The sequence below is a fragment of the Myotis brandtii genome, unplaced genomic scaffold, assembly GCF_000412655.1.
Source record: "Myotis brandtii unplaced genomic scaffold, ASM41265v1 scaffold220, whole genome shotgun sequence".
In the NCBI taxonomy this organism is placed as follows: Eukaryota; Metazoa; Chordata; class Mammalia; order Chiroptera; family Vespertilionidae; genus Myotis; species Myotis brandtii.
Window position 1 is genome coordinate 171703 of NW_005358250.1, and position 19227 is coordinate 190929.

At 42.7% G+C, this 19227-nt stretch overlaps 1 protein-coding gene across 6 annotated transcripts in view; it reads left to right on the forward strand.

The window, feature by feature from the left end:
- Positions 1-9109: 9109 nt before the first annotated feature.
- The window catches only part of NFYC (nuclear transcription factor Y, gamma), a 67069-nt gene continuing 56951 nt past the window's right edge, over positions 9110-19227 (forward strand). For 2 of the 6 annotated variants that reach the window (XM_005866031.2, XM_014539528.1), the window contains exon 1: positions 9282-9582. Coding sequence is in view for 2 of the 6 variants with exons in the window: in XM_014539525.1 (XP_014395011.1) it covers positions 9210-9582 (373 nt within the window). In the remaining 4 variants the exon portion in view is untranslated. Of the gene's footprint in view, positions 9587-19227 lie in introns of all 6 variants that reach the window. The other 4 variants (XM_014539525.1, XM_005866030.2, XM_014539526.1 and 1 more) reach the window with 4 other exon arrangements.

Here is a 19227-nt window from a genome sequence, read left to right on the forward strand (position 1 = left end):
ATCAAGTCCCTGCCCACCCATGTGTGCCTCAAAATCACGTGAGACCCAGACCCGGTCAGCACCCCCCCACATTGGGCTAGATCCAGGCCTGGCCGGTCCCACCCTTGTCAAGCCCTGCTGGGCAGGGGGCGCAGCCTCAGGTCCCCTGGCCTGGCGCCGGGGCGGGGGGCATGGCCTGAGGTCCCCTGTCAAGCCCCGCCGGGGTGGGGGCCATGGCCTGAGCTCCCCTGTCAAGCCCCACCAGGCAGGGGGCTCAGCCTCAGGTCCCCCGGCCTGGCGCTGGGGCGGAGGTTGCGGCCTCAGGTTCCTGGCCTGGTGCCGGGGCAGGGGGCACGGCCTGAGGTCCCCCGTCAAGCCCCACAGGGGCAGGGGCAGGGGTGTAGCCTCAGGTCCCTGCTGATTGCTCATTAAGGCTCGTTACGGGAACTCGGCCTCTGCTGTGGGTGCAGCCATCTTGTGTTACAGAAACCCCCCCCCCCACCTCTGCTGTGGGCGCCGCCATCTTTGTGGTGGAGTGATGGTCAATTTGTGTATTCTCTCTTTATTATACAGGATTCCTCTGTGCCAGGCAGTATGTTAAGGACCTTACAGTTCCCAAGCCAAGAAGGATTCCCTGGCACCTTCTTACTGCAGAATTTTCTCTCTCTGATTACCTAATTACATTTATAAGTGAATACCATGAGTCAGAGAGTGAACTGGCTTACTTGCATCCATTCATTCTACAGATGTTAATTAAACACTTATTATGGTGCCAGGAACTTCCTAGATGCTGGGAATACCAAGATGAACCTTGAAGAATTTACAATCTAGTCACAAAGTAAGTGCTATGTAATAAGGATATGTATGTGGGATGCTCTTTCCTCGTGGCTTCCTTGGTCTTTGGCTCCAGACCCCACAACTGACAGTGTTTATTTTTCTGGCTCGAACTTGGAGCCCTACCTTCAGGACATGCCTTTGAGTTCTCAATTCCCCATGTGGCCACCAGGACTAAGAGAAAATTTTTGTATTTCTTATCTCTCGCTGCCTGGGATGCTCCTCCAGAGGAAAATAAAACTTAGCATATGTCTAAAAGACAGGTAATTGCTAGTCACACTTTTAACACTTCTCTGTCTTACTTCAGAGTCTCCTAATTGCCAAATCCAAAGGACTCTGTCCCTTTGAAGATATTTTGTCTCTTTCTCTCTTTTTGGTGTCACATGTCACTTACTGTTCTTTGCATATTTCACCTCTATAGCTCAGAGGAATTAAGTAACCTGTTTAATCTATACTAATAGGCAGTAGAGTTGGGACTTGAACCTAGATAAGGCTGACTCCAAAGACATGCTCTAGCCATTACTCCATGCTGCCTTCCCAAGGTTTAGACCAACAGTCTAGATCTGTGCTGTCCATTATGTAGTCATTAACTACACATAGCTATTAAAATTAAATGAAATGAAAAATTCAGTTTCGAAAAAAAGGAAAAAATTAAGTCAGTTGTACTGTCTTAAGTGCTAAATAGTCGTATGTAGCTGGTGGCTACTATATTGAACAGCACAGATATAAAACATTTCCATCATTGCAGAAATTTCTATCAAATAGCATTGGTTTAAAGTGTGGAATAGCATTTGGTTGGATAGTGTCTGTCTTCTGAGCTCTTCTCTTTATTCTCTTTCCCCTTATTTATTCTAAGGGAGTGGGCAGCCATTGTTTGGTTTGCCCAACTCTCTAGTTCCACTTTTCTGGGAAGTGTTACTCTATCCTGCACCTTGCTATTACACACCTTTATTCACAAGGTTACGGTGGATACCACCATGCCGGAAGCCGGTCCATCCTTGCTGCTTGACACAGTCGCTGCAGGGAAGAAACATCTGCACAGCATATGTTTCAAGGGATCTGGCGTATATGGCATACTGTTCTTAATATGTTTGCTCCCCTTCTTAGCGCTATGTGTTTTAACCAAGGTCACCTCTCTGAGAAAGGTTGTTTCCCCAGGTGGGGATTTTCCCCTGGAGTTAGGGAGGGAATAAAACCCCTTAACTAAGTGCCAGGCGGGTAATTAATCATTTTAACTACGAACAATCACGCTTAAGCTACATAATCTTTACTTAGAATAATCTCCTTCAGTTACTTCCTTGTAGCTTAATAGAACAATAGAGTAACCTTGGAATGGAGATAAGAAATGCCCTAACCACCTTTGGAAAATGGATAGGATTAAAATCAACTGGTATAAATATAGATGTAACAGAATAAAGACAGAACCTGGCTAAAGAACCTGGCTATGATGATCACCTGAACGCTGTCTCCGTGTCATTCCTTCTTCGCCGACTCCGTCCACACCTTTGGGAACCCCTGGACCTGCTGGGGGCTGGACCCCAACACCACCATGTTTATACATGACCTCGTGTCCCACTCCACAACAGTGTTGATTGGTTCAGGAGCAGACACTTGGCCAAATCTAGCCCAAGCAGCAGCTTTTTCCCAGAAATTCAAAATTGAGCCTAGAAATCTAGTTACCTGGCTGATCTATTGAATGGAGGTGACCTCAGATCCGTGGGACCATGTTTTTGTTTTGATCGGGAAAACTGGTCTTCAGATTAAAAAATGACAAAGTTACACATATTGGAGAGAATTGGCTCCAGGAGCTCAAAGGATGTCAAGACTCTGTATCCCTCGCTTTTTGTGAGCTCTGCCTTCCCCTGTGATGCCTTCATGCTCAGGCATGTTTGCAACTAGTTGGCCTTGGGCAGCAGGGCAGTGAGGCCTCACACAGAATTGGTCGACCATGTCTGTGGTTGAGGTGGACCAAGTAGCTTATGGTCTGGGAGCCAAATGACACTGGAAGACTCTGAGGAGGCATAGGGCCAAGATGTGGTGATTGTTGTTATTGGTCAGACTGGGTCGTATGCCTACCCCTGTGGCTGGGGCGGTATGGAAGAGCTATTATGATAGGAGGTATCCCATCCTCTTTCCCTTCTTGTCAGTTCAGATCCTCAGAAAATCAGACACCAAGACAGGGTTGAATGTAAGAAATTTATTATGGAAATCACTTATGAGAGAAAAGTGGGCAGGAGCTGGGGGCGACTCAGAGAGAACCATCCAATGGTAATGCCAATCTGACCCTAAGTGAAGGAGAGAGAGAAGGAGGGAGTTCTAGGTGGAAGAATTTTAGACTGCAGTGCAGTTCTAAGGAAAGTTTGACAAGGCCTTTGAGGAGTCCTTGAGACAAAGTCATCCATCAAAAGGGTATAATTTATCCCAGGAAAAAGCTTGTCCTAAAACCCATGCTGTGCTCAGTCATTGGCCAGGAGCAGCCTCTGGGAAGTGAGGCTTAGGAATGAAGGGTGATGGATTCAAAGCTTAGCATGGATTTCAGAATTTAGCAGCTGGGCTGTTGGTGGATTACACTTCCCCCAGTTAGAGACATGGGAAGTACATTAATAGCCGCATGCCCTTGTGGGCTAGTATTACATAAGAGAGAAGAAGGATGATTCTACAATATAAAAAAAGAAAAGAAAAATACAATGCCATTATCAGTTGAAAGAGCAAGCGTGTTGAGCAGGCAAGACAACAAATGTTCATCCCACAGCTTACAGTGTCCCTCTTAAAATTCAAACTCTACATGTCCAAATCTGAACTCATGTCTTCTCTATGATCTGGAGAAGTCCAGAAGTATTCAGCTGGACCTACCATCCTCCCAGGTGTGAAACCTGCCAGTCATATTAAACACCTCTAGATCCCCATCCCCGCAATAGCCAATCGATAGTCACCGCTTCTGCATTTGCATCCTCTTCCTTCCATTCTCATTGCTATTGATGTGTTCAGGCCTTCATTCCAATTTGCCTGAACTATTGAGGAAGTCTCCAACTGCTTATTCTGCAACCCTATTTCAACCTACTTTCTCTGCAAGATTGTCTTTAAACACACTTTTGACCATGTCACTCCTCTTTGTAAAAACTATCATTGGGAATGTAAAATGGTGTAGCTGCTGTGGAAATAGTATAGTGATTTCTTACTATACTGTTGTATAAAAACAGAAAAATTCAACAAAGAATTACCATATGATCCAGCAATTTCACTTCTGGGCACAATTTCACCACACAAAAGAATTGAAAGCAGATTCTCAAACAGGTATTTGTACACCAATATTCAGAGCAGTATTATTCAGAGTAGCCAAAAGATGAAAACATCCATGTCCATCGATAGATGAATAGATAAACCAAATATGCTATAGACACCCAATGGAATACTATATTCAGCCATAAAAAGAAATGAAATTTTGGTATATGCTATGACATGGATGAATCTTGAACACATTATGCTAAATGAAATAAGCCAGATACAAAAAGACAAATATTGCATGATTCTGTGAAATACCTAGAATAATCAAATTCATAGAGACAGAAAATAGAACAGTGGTTACCAAGAACCGAGGGAGGGGAGGACAGAGAGTTATGGTTTTATGGGTACAGAGTTTTAGTTGGAGACAATAAAACATTCTGGAGATGGATGGTAGAGATGGTTGCACAACAATGTGAGTGTACTTAATGCCACTAAATTGTACACTTAAAATGTTAAAACAATAAAACAAAACAAAAAGTTCCATCACTACCTCTCTATGGCGGAAAAATAAAACCCAAGAGCCTTAACCTGACTTTAATATATCTTTCCAGATGATTCTTCTTTTCCTCTTACTCTCTTTCCTCAGTTGATCCCTGACTTCATATTTGCTCTACACATGGCATGCTCTTCCCCTAATTCTACTCATTTTTCAAGAACCAGTTCAAATGTCATCCTTGCAAATCTTTCCTGAACTCCTCCCCTATTTCATATTAAGTGGAAGTAATCTCTCCCCTTTTGAACTCCTACAGCATGTGAATCATGTCTCTCTAGCACTTACTGCTTTTATTTTAGATCAAAGAAAACACATAATGAGAAAGAGGGGTACAGCTTAAGGTCACTCAGCTGGCCCTCTTGATAGGTCCCTCTATAACCTTAAGGAATTTACCTCATCCCAGAACTGGTCTTCAGCCTTGCAAACTCAGAATTGGTGACTCAGAGTGGAACCATCTTTAAGTTCACTAAATTCACAGATATGGACGTTTTCATCTTTTGGCTACTCTGATAGTTATATGATAGAATCTAATAGGCTAATTTATATGAAAAGAATGCAGTTATCAAAAGAACTGGAATCATTTAGGTGGCAGATCACTAAATTCTGTCCCTATAGGCAAGACATTTGCTGCGTGAGCTTAGAATCACACCGGGAAAGCATGTTGAAGCATATCTTAGCTGAGGCAGTCTGAAATATTTTCACCCACTGAAGCGGTTGCCAACCTTTCGGACCTCACGGACCACTGGTTAGGTGACTGCTGCACTATAGGAATGACATGGACAAGGAAATCTGAATGCTCAGGTTGGCTTGCTGGAGATAGGGCTTAGAGGGGAAATGCTAGTGCTTGCCTCTGTGATTGCCTTGTTTTGGGCTGTCATGGTTAATTAAGCCCTTTGGTTCACAGACTCTCAGAATAGGATACAGAATGACTGGTTGACAAGATTGATTCAAGTTTCTTTTATTAAATTACAATCACATGTGCCTTCTTGATTCCTCCTATATGACCTGTACCAGAGGTTTTTCTTTTTAAAGATTTTTTTTATTGACTTTTATAGAGAGAGGAAGGGAGAGGGAGAGATAGAAATGTTGATGAGAGGAGAAACATTGATTGGCTGCCTCCTGCACACCCCCGCAGGGAATTAAGCCTGAAACCAGGGCGTGTGCATGCCCTTGACTGGCAATAGAACGGTAACTTCTTGGTGCATGGGTTGACACTCAACCACTGAGCCACACCAGCTGGGCTGGTTTGTTTTTTGATCATGTTTGTAGATATGCTGTTGGCTTACCCCCATAGATAGCTAATTTCAGGGCTGTATTAGTCAGTTTAGGTTAGTTAAGTTATGCTGCAGTAACAAACAACTAAAACAATCTCAATGGCTTACAACAAAAGTTTATTTCTTGTATTACATGTCATGTGTATCAGCTGTGACTATGCACATCATTCTGGGACTAAAGCTGAAGTACCTCTATTTGGAACATGCTGCTTTCATGGCAGAAAAGAAAAAAAAAGGCAGAATTATGAGATGGCCCAATCGTTTCTGCTCAGAGGTGGCTCTTGCCATTTATACTCACAGTTCATTAATTAAAACAAGGCTAAGCTTGATGACATAGGGTGAGAACTCTAATCTCCTAGGGACAGCCTTGATAAGGAGGGTTTAAGAAAGAGAGGGGCACAGAATATTGATAATAAGGTACAGCAAGGACTAATATTCCCTGTGTACACCAGTCAATATTATAACAAAGTATTAAAATATTGAAATAACTTCACACTAGCTGGTAAATAGCTGCTATTCTAAGCCTCCTGACAACTCCTGTCACCTGGGATCCCTTGGGACCTGCTATTCACAAACTAGCAACTGAGGGGTTTACACCTAGCACAGAAGAGTAGTTCCAGGACTTCAGATCTGCTATATTCTGCTGGAGCACTACCTGTTGTTAAATATGTTTAGTACCACCTTGGCTACTTTCCTCTATTATGTAAATTTTTATTAGTTTAATTCTGAGTGCAACCTGATTTCCAGGCTCTTGGAGGGAACTTGACTGTGGCCCCTATGTACTGTTGATATTTAATTATAGCAATAATAACACTAATTTGTGTTGCTTTCTACATATTTTGACATCTTTTGCAAACATAGTATATACAATAAATGCTCAGTAAATATTTGTGGACTTACATAACTTTTCCCCATTAGCTAAGTTTACCTCTCTACTATGTAAATATACTACTTATTTTGAATATCCATTTTTAATTTTTTATGCCATTTCTCATGTCTGAAAATATCATCACACCTAACTTTTATTTATTTATTTTTTTTTGTTAAAAGTTTATATTTTATTGATTTTTTACAGAGAGGAATGGAGAGGGACAGAGAGTTAGAAACATCAATGAGAGAGAAACATCAATCAGCTGCCTCCTGCACACTCCCCACTGGGTATGTGCCCGCAACCAAGGTACACGCCCCTCACTGGACTCGAACCTGGGACCCTTGAGTCCGCAGGCCGAAGCTCCATCCACTGAGCCAAATCGGCCAGGGCGTATTTTTTTTTTACTATTAACTTCTTTATAACACATTTGCAATTTACAAAGCACTCCTCCTAACTATTTCATTCAGTCTCCCCAACACTCCCAGAAGGTATGAATATCTTTTTTTTTTTATTGATTTCAGAGAGCAAGGGAGAGGGAGATAGAAACATCAATGATGAGAAAGAATCTTTGATCGCTTGCCTTCTGCATGCCCTCCACTGGAGATGGAGCCTGAAACTGGACCTGTGCCCTGACTCGGGAACCAAACCATAACCTCTTGGCTCATAGGTCAATGCTCAACCTCTGAGCCACACTGACTGGGCAGAATTAGATCATTTTACAGCTGATGAAATTGAGACTCAGTGAAGTCAGGTCTTTAAAGCTAGTTAGGTTTCTTTTTTTTAAAAAAACTTTTTATTGATTAAGGTATTACAAATGTGTCTTTATCCCATTGTCCCCTCATCCCCCCAGTCTTGCCCTCACCCTCACCGCCTGTTGTCTGCGTCCATCGCTTATGCTTATATGCATGCATACAGGTCCTTTGGTTGATCTCTCCCCCTTACCCCCACCTCCCCCACCTTCCCTCTGAGGTTTGAGCATCTGATCGATGCTTCTCTGTCTCTAAATCTGTTTTTGTTCATCGGTTTATGATGCTCATTATAGTCCACAAATGAGAGATCATGTGATATTTGTCTTTCTCTGACTGACTTATTTCACTTAGCATAATGCTCTCCAGCTCCATCTATGCTGTTGCAAATGGTAGGAGTTCCTTCCTTTTTACTGCAGCATAGTATTCCATTGCATAGATGTGCCAAAGTTTTTTAATCCACTCATCTGCTGATGGGCACTTAGGCTGATTCCAAATCTTAGCTATTGCAAATTGTGCTGCTATGAACATAGGGGTGCATATATCCTTTCTGATTGGTGTTTCTGGTTTCTTGGGATATATTCCATTCATTCAACAAATATTTATTGAGTGCCTAAAGTTAGATTTAATAAGATTGGATTTTGAAAACAATTTTCCTGAATTCAAGTCAAGGGTTTATTCCACTATTCACAATTATGTTATCACTAGGGTCATGAATTCAAAGGAAGGAAATAATGACAGTCTGCTGATGTTATTGTTGAGGACCCCTACAACACAAGTCTCAGAAAGGCTCCAAGGTCATTTGTAAAATTCAAGGTAACCACTAGCAGAAGCAAACTCATTTCTCACTGTGCTTGCTACCTAATGTACTAATAATCTCACTATAAATAATTCCATTCAATACCTATTTGATGAATTTATCTACAGGTTTTGAAGCTCTTCAAATTGAGTTTTGACCCCTGTTAGCTGTGTTACCTGATCAAGTTACTTAGCCTTTTGAGCTTCAGTTATCATCTGTAAAGTAAAAATAATACTAATGTCCTAGGACTAAGTAGTTGTAGAGATTTGGGATAAAGTATGGACCTGGCCACATGGCTCAGTGGTTAGAGCCTCAGCCTGCACACGGGTTCGATTCCCTGTCAAGGGCACATACCTGGGTTGCAGGTTCCATCCCCACCCAGGTCAGGGGCGCCTGCGGGACTCTCATCTCTCACACCGATGTCCTCCCCGCTTCCTTCCACTCTAAAAATCAATGGGAGAAGATCTTCACTCCTTGGGAGAAGATAAAAAACAATGCCTATGGCCCTAACCGGTTTGGCTCAGTGGATAGAGTGTCGGCCTGCGGACTGAAAGGTCCCAGGTTCGATTCCAGTTGAGGGCATGTACCTTGGTTGCTGGCACATCCCAGTGGGAGGCGTGCAGGAAGCAGCTGATCGATGTTTCTAACTCTCTATCCCTCTCTGTAAAAAATCAATAATAATTAAAAAAACAATGCCTATGTCCTTTGTAAGGCTACAAGCTGATTATTCATGGGAAATGCTGTTCTTTATTCTAGATTGTATCATTTTACAGCTTTGGTGTTAAATTCCCTTTCGCGGGACTGGTACCTGTCTTCTTCAACAGCGCACTTAATCTGGCATCCCTAAATCGTCCTTCACCCCCCAAAAAACATGCACATACAACTTAGCCCTTAAAACTCAAAAGTGTGCGTATCACAGCAGAGCCTCATGTTTAGAACGCGCTACAGAGGTCACCAGGCAACGCCCCCACCCACTAAAAAGGGCGGAGTCAAAAGGCTCTCGGATTTTTTTCCGCTTCATCAAGTCGTCGCCCCTTCCCAATTCTCGCGAGACTTCAAGCAACTCAGCTTCTGCGCATTGGAAGCTACTGAGAGTCGAGGCGCCAAGGAAGAGGGAGGGGAAGGCCGGGGGACGGTGCGGACGGCGTGGCCGCCATCTTGTTTGTACCCCCGCTTCGCGCGCGCTCCGCTCTCCGTGACGCACGCTTCCCCTCCCCTCCGCTGTGCCCAGGCCTCCGCATTGCCCTATTCCGCTGGAGCGCGGGGGCGGCTCCGGCTCTTCCCTGCTCTCCTGAGCAGAGGTGTGTAAGTGTGTGGGAGCTGTGTGGAAGGGAGGGTGAGAGGTGAGCGGAGGCGGCGACGGCGGGGGGAGGGGCAGCGCTTCCCGCCTTAGGCGGAGACCTCACTTCCCTCGCGCGGCCGCTGCTGTAGTTCGGTCCGGCCTGCCGCCGCCATGTTGTGTTCTCTCCGGGCTCGCTGCTATCGCCGCCGCCGCGCTCGTGGGGTCCGTGTGCCTCGTCGGTCCGGCCCGCGGGCTTTCTCCCATTGGCGGAAGGCGACGGCGGGGGGGCTCGCTCGTGATTGGTTGGTGGCGGGGAGGCCGCGGACCTGGCACCTTATTGGTCGTGCTGGCTCCGGCCTGGGGGTGATGAAGGAATTAGAGGCTGCAGGGATGCTCGCGTCTGGGGCTCGGGCTGCAGGGTGATGACCCCCCACGGCGCAGGCGTGGGGTGGAGGTTGGGGCGAGCCTAGAGGCCTCAGGGGGGAAAGAGGACGATGGTCTGGCAGGTATTTTGGAGTGGCCTGTGCGTGGCCGGGAGTGGGAGGCCTAGGCCCAAGGGTGCCGGGCTTGGAAACACTGAAACCCAAGTTACAGGCTAAGAGGATCTTCGAGACCCAGGGGTGCTACACCTGCAGTTCAACACACTTTGGAAGTGACCATAATGTACATGGATGCCAGTTCTGAGCGCATGGTATAGGAGGAAAGAGCACCAGGGCCCTGGGGACCTATCAGGAAGATAGGAGCAGATCAGGGGTTTCGCTAGACAGTGCCAGCTTTGAAACCCTGAGGTTTAGATGGAGCCCCGGAGCCCACAGTTACCAGACCTGGGATGTGATGTGAGTAAACAGACTCAGCCTGAGGGAGGGATCCTGATGAATAGGCGTGCCAGTCTGAATAACCGAATGCCAAGCCCACAAGGCAAGGCGTTAAGTAGTGATAGATCTATAGGAGGGAGAAGCCTAGTGTCTTCTCGAAACTCATTCTAGAATATAGTTATCCTGAATGAAGCATTTGGGGAACATTTTCACACACGGGATTAGTAAAAGAACAATTACTGGTTATTGGGGCTCATGACCATGCAGTTAATTTTGAGATTTTCTCTGTGAAGTTTTCCTGTTCTAGGAAGGATACAGGTCAGGGCTGAGAGTCCAAAGCTACACTTTATAATAGTAAATATGAGATATTTGGCAATTTGTTGAATGGATAGTGTTAGGTTCCTCTTTAGTGGAAGAGAGCTTGACAGAGACTCTTGACAGAGATTCTGGACGTTGGCTCATTAATTTCCTTTAATATGTACCTAAAATACACCCATCCTCATATGCATTTTTTAAAAATATATTTTTATGATTTCAGAGAGGAATGAAGAGGAAGAGAGGGAAAATCAGTGAGAGAGAATCATTGATCAGCTGCCTCCTGCACGTCTTCTATTGGGGATCATGCCAGCAACCTAGGCATGTGCCGTGAGCGGAATCAAACCATGACCTCCTGGTTCATAGGTGCACAATCAACCATTGAGCCACACTGGCCAGGCCTTCAAATGCATTTTTAAAAAATTATTTGAAAAATAAGCAGCCAAGAAAGAAAATAAACTACTGCATAGCTTCTTGCATCTTGTCTTAAAAATATATGTTTATTAATTTCAGAGAGGAAGGGAGAGGGAGAGGGAGAGAGAGGTAGAAACATCAATGATGAGAATCATTGATCGGCTGCCTCCTGCACACCCCTTACTGGGGATTGAGCTGCAACCTAGGTATGTGCCCTGGCTGGGAATCGAACCCGTGACCTCCTGGTTCATAGATCGATGCTCAACCACTGAGCCGCGCTGGCTGGGCATCTTGTCTTAAGTAACAGGACTTGTCAGCATTTTCTGGTTTATGTTTCAAAAAGCTTTTGTTGTAATTGAGAGTTAAGAGTCATCTTGTTGGGGGTACATTCCTTTTCCATTGATTGGTAATGACTTGGCTTGTTTTACATTTGTGTCTTCCAAGGTTTGGGGGTCATGGAAACACATTTATTTAAACCTGTGTTTTCCTTTGTCATGTTAGGTGGTTCTTTCTAGCCTTAAGTAGGTGTTACACTTCTGTTTTCATCTCAATTTCAAGAAATTCTTGTGGTTTTCAGCTTTGGTCAGTTTTATGTGAATGCAACTAAATTTCTTAGTTAAATAGTATTTTCCAGTGGTAAAGGAGGGAATTGACATTTTTGGGCATATTTAATACAACATTCCTGTTAGGTAGGGCATTATTATTTCCATAATGCAGATGAGAAAGTTGAGGATCAGAGAGAGGTTAAGTAGCTTGGCCAGTGTTACTCAGTGATTGAATTGGGATTCAAATCCAAGTTGCCTGATGCCAAAGCCTATAGTTTTATCTGCTATATCATGCTGTTAACATAAACCTGACTAGTCAAACTCCCAGATAGTTTCATTGTCTTTCTTTGATTTCTGGGTGTTAGAAGTGTATTGAATGGGAGAATTTAATAAGAATTTGTAGTACTGTTTCAAAGATTCAGACCACAGAATGGTAACCATTTGAATATAGGTTCTTCAACTAGGCATTTAAATCTTATCCCTTGGTTTCTAATGTAAAGGGAAAGATTTACAAAGTAAATTGCTGAACCCAGGGAGATCATGGTTAAAAAATATGTACAGAAAGTTTAAGAATCTGCATACTTTAGAATCAGGCTTCAGATATTGCTGACATAGTCTATTTATGGAAGTGATTAATGCCAAGCAGTGAGAAACTACGAAGTGTTTAGTGTAAAAAGCTCAGTAGGGAGCTTTTTCAAACATCACCAGTTCTTTAGGAAGTTTGTCTCCAAACACTTGGGACCTATCCAAAAGCCTAGTGCCTTCTCCAAACTCATTCTAGTATATACTTATCCTGAATGATGTCTAAAATTAAAACTGATACGATATTTGCAATTCCAATATTGCATGAAATTTTTTAAATAATTCAGGTTTCAAGGGGGAGGTTTTAATTGCTTTGTTTCTTGCTGTGATTAGGTGAGTCTCCTTCCTTTTATTTGCAATTACACTGCAGTGTAGAAAGTAGAGTCAAAGTAAGAGGGGCATTAGGGCTTGCCATGCGTTTTGTACATTGCTCATCTTAGCTTCATTTGGCTCAATCATTAAGTTAACCAAATAAGAATGTTGTGGCATCTATAACTTAGTTTCTTTTTAGTAAGTCTGGACAGGCTATAATAACATACATATACACATATATATTTTATTTAGCAAGTATTTCTTGACTACCTGTTCTTTACCACTAGTGACCACTTTCATCCCACATTAGCTCCTTAACACCCATAGCCACTTGCTGGGCCTTTTTATCATTTGGAATTGACCACCCTAGAAATCTTTAACTCCCAGGAAGTCTGAGGTCAGAGTTTATATTAAAAACTTGGGAACATCAGCTTTGTCTTCTAAGAAAAAAAAATCATATTAATGCTTTATACTTTACAGACTGTGTTCATGTTATTTAATTTTTATAATAAATAATTCTAATACCTCATTTATACTTGAACATTTTCTTTCTTTGGGAGAGACAGTTCACAGCATTTTAGTCATTAATCCATTTCATTCCATAATGCACTATATTGTTCCTGGCACCATTAATACTATTTTCATAATTTCCCTTGGAGAGGACCATGCGTTTAAAAAATCTGAGTTGGATTTCCATTGATTAACTCAAAAATATTTTACCTTACCAAAAGAATAACCCCTAATAGGCTAAGATGGAGGTGGTATGGGTAAGGTGTTTTAGATAGAAGGTGGGAGCACAAGTATACCAACAAGCAAATTTAATACATGGCTTAAACCAGATGATAGGGAGAGAGCACCAACACAGCCAAGGCCTTTGAGAAGGTAGCTGGAAGTGCTTTGTCAAATAAGTTAGTCTGCAGACTTGGAAAGCTAAAACCTTTTCCTATTACAGTGATGGCGAACCTTTTGAGCTCGGCGTGTCAGCATTTTGAAAAACCCTAACTTAACTCTGGTGCCGTGTCACATATAGAAATTTTTTGATACTTGCAACCATAGTAAAACAAAGACTTATATTTTTGATATTTATTTTATATATTTAAATGCCATTTAACAAAGAAAAATCAACCAAAAAAATGAGTTTGCGTGTCATCTCTGACACACATGTCATAGGTTCGCCATCACTGTCCTATTATCTACTCAAGCCCAACCAGAGAATATGAATTAACGAATAACTAGAGGGCCGTAACTTTCCAGAAAACAGAAAGGTCGAGTAAACACACCATCCCCCAATAAAATGAAGTTGGATGTCAAAGTGTAGAGAAAAGTTTGGATATCTTCTTTAAGTTTGTTTTTGGCATTTTGGTCTGTAAACAATCAATATGGAAAGGAAGGCTATCCCAAAGAGGAAAGTCTGCAAGAACCAGAGTAGTTGAGCCTGACCATTCGTGATGCCTTTAGACTTGCACAATACCATGGCATACAAGGACTCTTTCGAGTGAATCAGCTAGGCACGCCATACCCATTGTATAGAAGGGTGTGATGATGTCCACCAAGTACTGAGTGCAGGGGCCCAGGACCCTAGGCTCTGATAAGGAATACTCTGAGGCCAGAAGACAAACCATTTTCCAGAAGTGTTCCCCATTATCCTCCTCCTATGTAATAAAAGGCTAATATGCAAATTGTCCCCTCAACCGGGAGTTCGACCAGGGGTTTGACCAGGGGGATGGGGCTGGTCGGCCAACCTCCCATGTCCCCTCCCCCCAGCTGGCCGGACCCCACCCATGCACAAATTTGTGCACCGGACCTCTAGTCTTTTTTTTTCTTTTTTTAATATATTTTATTGATTTTTTACAGAGAGGAAGGGAGAGGGATAGAGAGTTAGAAACATCGATGAGAGAGAAACATTGATCAGCTGCCCCCTGCACACCCCCTACTGGGGAATGTGCCAGCAACCAAGGTACATGCCCTTGACTGGAATCGAACCCGGGACCCTTCAGTCTGCAGGCCGACGCTCTACCACTGAGTCAAACCGGTCAGGGCAGGCCTCTAGTCTTTTATAAATGAACTCTGTCAGCCAAACAGAAGTCACTCCTCTTCTCATCAGAGATCATCTGCCTTGGTTCCACATCTATGCTATAACATTTACATCCTCTCTATCCCTTTTTACCAATTAAGTCCCACCCATCCTTTAGGTTTATCTCCATTTTCTAAGCAATTTTAACTGCCTCCAACATTCTGCTTCAGAAGCCCTATTCTGACTTGACAGGCAGTAAACTTGGCTTCCTGGGTGAGTTCTGAAACTTAGGTAAATCGTAGTAACTGTGGAGTGGAGGAATGCAAAGGCAGGAACATTCTCAAGTAGACCTACACATTTTCCATTTGGTCAAAACTGGTTCATTTTCAATTTACTAGAAAAGTTACAGAGAAATGGAAGCATTAGGGGCATTCTAGTGTCTTTTTGAGACAATTTTGAAATTCACATCTCTTATCTTTTAGTTCAGAAGTACTGAGCCACTAAAGATAGTCAGGGAATAATATAGTTACTACCTTTTATTGAGTGCTTACAGGGATATAAACATTTATATCATCCGAACACAGTATAAAGTAGACAGTTATCACCCTCATTTTTACATGTGCGGAAACTGAGGAGTTAAGTGATTTGCTCAAGGTCACATAGCCTGTAAGTGGCAGAGCCCAGATTCAAACATAGGTCTGTATTCCTATTTCTTATACAACTTGTAGAGCCCTTACTCTTAAACACTGCGTTCTGTGTTGTTTTCTCACAATATAGGATATTGTGAGAAAAGAAAAATCCTTGCATCTTACGTCAGGAAGTGACCTTTAATTCTTTCAGGATTGTCCTTTGTAGTGAGGCCCTCAATACTGTGATGACCTTGACAAGGGCAGAGCCAAGTCTAGGTCAGTACACGATTCCCAAACCAGTGCTCACTCTGCTGGAGAGCATCACTTTTCCTGTGGAAGCACTGACTTGATGGCAGAGATAACTCTAAGGCACCTTTTGTGTTTTGACAAGTTTGCCTCATTCACAGGAGGAAGAATGGCAGAAGACAGTATTAGGTTAACAAGTGACCTTCTTGAGGTTTATTCCAGCCTCAGGCATACAACCTAGGAAGAACATTCCTTAGCTAGCAAGTTGTTCTTTTCCATTCTATTTCTTGTGCTCAAAGCAAACTGAGTTATCTGATGCCTTACAGTCTCTCTTTTCATTTTGTTTATTCAGTTTTTCATGCGTGCACTGTGACTAGTTAGGAAGGCTTACAAGGTCATTTTAGTGTTTTCCCACAGAGGCTCAAAGTAACATAATGTAAGTAGATTAATTATGGAAGGAAATGCATTTAAAATTTTTTGGCCAGAAAGTGCCTTTTGAAGGGGGCAATGTAGTTGCTGGGTTAGAGTCAGACCTGAGAAAGAATTCTTTTACCCTCTGTGTTAGCTGGTGGTCAGATTCTTAACCTCCCTGAGCTTTAGGTTCTTACTGTGGAAGGTAGTGGTAATAATAGCTATCTTACAGAGTCATTCTGAGAAATGAATACAATAGCATATATTAGGTGACTGTCACTGAGTGTACCTTTTTAGAATAGCATAAGATCTGTTAAATAGCTTCCTTGATGGAGAAATCCTTTGTAATTATCTGTTCTGTTTTGTGCAGTAAGATTTCTACATGGGGGAACAACCACTTCAAATGAAAGAAATAACCTAATTTTTTGTGCTGTTGTGGTTTAGGAGTTTTAGCGTTAAATTGTCTCCTGATCACCTTTGTTAATCCCGTTTCGGAGTAGTAATGATTCTGATGAGATGAAAACTTCTATATTTGCAAATAGCAATCATTATTAAAATAAGAACAACCAATTTTATCCTTCTGTCAAGAAAGAAATTTGCATTAAAAGTTTTTTTAAATGTAGAAATTGTGGTTGAAGTTAGGACTGTAAGTTTGTTTTATAGTTACCTGGGTAACATTTTCGTTGATGTAAGCAGGAAGACAACATTGTGGAATGGTTCAGGAAAAAAATCTCTCTGCCTGCAGAAATTTTTGCTAGGTTGCAATATTTGTACCCTTCCCACATATCTCCCATGTTTTAGTAGTGATGTACCTGATAGCAGTGAGGCACCACCTGTACTCATTGTCAGTATTGGAGTTGTATTTTCCATTTTGGTTGAAGTTCTTTTTTGGTTTGCAGACAGGTTACTTCTAAATCTAGTGTTTTTTCTTTTATACAGGAAAGCTTTCTAATGGATAAACTTCACTTTAGAGAGAGGGACTAGTCTAACCTTTGCATTTGAATGTTTCCAGTAGAATAGCTTTAAATTAAAGGTTCAAATCTGCATGTCCAAGGTATATAAGGTATCATATAAATAAATACTTTTTAAAATCAACAGTATGTCATTATAAATAAGGCTCAAGAATTATTCTAAATACATTCTTGGGTATGATCTATAAATAGTGATCTTGAGCAGTGCTTCAGTAAATGCTTCTTGGACTCATGGGACCTACATTGGAATATAGAATATTTTGTATAATTTCATTGGTTAAAATCTATTAGAGTTACTGAAGGTTTTCACAATTCCTAATTACTGTTAACCCTGTCCCGAGGAGCTGCAAATTATCCAGTGATCAATATGAAGTGAGATTTAAAAAATATATATATATTTTATTGATTTTTTTACAGAGAGGAAGGGAAGAGAGATAGAGTTAGAAACATCGATGAGAGAGAAGCATCGGTCAGCTGCCTCCTGTGCACCCCCTACTGGGGATGTTCCCACAACCAAGGTACATGCCCTTGACTGGAATCGAACCTGGGACCCTTCAGTCCGCAGGCGGACGCTCTATCCACTGAGCCAAATCGGTTAGGGCTGAAGTGAGATTTTTTTTTACCCAGAATTAAGAAAACAGATCCCCTCACCAGGAGTACTATCTGTTCATTTAAGAGAAACGTACAAACTGTTTGCACAGTTGAACATCTTTGTCCTTTTTAACTGTCTTTAAAATTAATACTGTAACGGGAAGGTAAATAGTGTAGAATTTGCTTATTATCAGATGACAAAGGGGCATTTAAAGAAGCAAAGCATACTTGGTTGGCAATAATTTGGGAGGCAGGAGATTGCTATTTATGGTAATATTTAATGACATTTTCAGTAGGATTAAATAAAAAAGGTAAATGCCATTATGTGTGTTAAACTAACCCTCCTGGAAGGTGGTAAGAATAGAGTCACCTTTAGTCTTCTTTTCATTCCACTACAATTTGTAAGTTGGCTTAGAGCAGCATTTTCCAGGCTGTTTAATTGAACATTATTAGTTCTTATACAATGAATAAGTGTCCTCTGGGGATGAAAAAAGGATTCTTGACAAAATAATGGCCAAAGTGATATGCATTTCTTTACTGCAGAATTAGTATTCAGAGTATTTGTACTCATGAGCCTTATGACCCTTCAAAAGAAGAAAGGATACATTATGCAGTATTTCTCAAACTTATTTGGCCATAGAATCCTGTTTGTGAGAACACCTAATAAGCATTTCATGTTATGACTGGTGTGTGTAGTGGAGCCCAGTTGAGCAGTTCTGGCATAGTGAGTTTGTGAATTAAAAAAAAGAATTCTTTTTTGTAGGATAGCTTGACCAATAATGGGAAAGGACTTTTCTGTGAACATATCAGATATATCTCTAAGGTAACACAGACTGCCCTAGCTGGTTTGGCTCAGTGGATAATGTCGGTCTCCGGACTGAAGGGTCCCTGGTTGGTCAAGGGCACATGTCCGGGTTGCAGGCTCAATCCCCAGTAGGGGGCATGTAGGAGGCAGCCGGTCGATGATTTTCTCTCATCATTGATGTTTCTGTCTGTCTCTCCCCTCTCCCTTCCTCTCTGGAAAAAAAAAAATGTTTAAAGTAACACAGACTTAGGGATGAATGTAATTTCAAAGGTTATCTAATCCAATTGCCAATCCTATCCTCCTATATAATAAAAGGCTAATATGCAAATCGACCTAATGGTGGAATGACTGGTCACTATGACACACACTGACCACCAGGGGGCAGATGCTCAATGCAGGATCTGCCCTATGGTGGTCAGTGTGCTCCCACAGGGGGAGCGCTGCTCAGCCAGAAGCTGGGCTCAAGGCTGATGAGTGCAGCAGCGGTGGCGGGAGCCTCTCCTGCTTCTGCGGCAGTCGGACATCCCCCAAGGGCTCCCGGACAGAGAGAGTGCACAGGCTGGGCTGAAGGACGACACCCCCCTTCCTCCTTTCCCCCTTCTCCCCCCACCCCAGTGCATGAATTTCATGCACCAGGCCTCTGGTAACAATAATAGTAGTAGCAGCTGCCATTTTTAGGAGCACTTGCTGTTTATCAGACACAGTGTTGTTATTCTATACTAGAGGCCCGGTATACGAAATTTGTGCATGGGGAGAGCGGGGGGAGGTCCCCTCAGCCCAGCCTGCACCCTCTCCAATCTGGGACATCCCTCTCACAATCCTGGACCACTGGCTTCTAATCGCTTGCCTGCCTGCCTGCCTGCCTGGTCGCTCCTAACTGCACCCCCCTGCTGGCCTGATTGCCCCTCACTGCCTCTGTGTGCTTACCTGATTGGCCCTAACTGCCCCCCCCGCCAGCCTGGTCACCCCAAATTGCCCCCCTGCTGGCTGGTCACCCCCAACTGCCCCACCTGT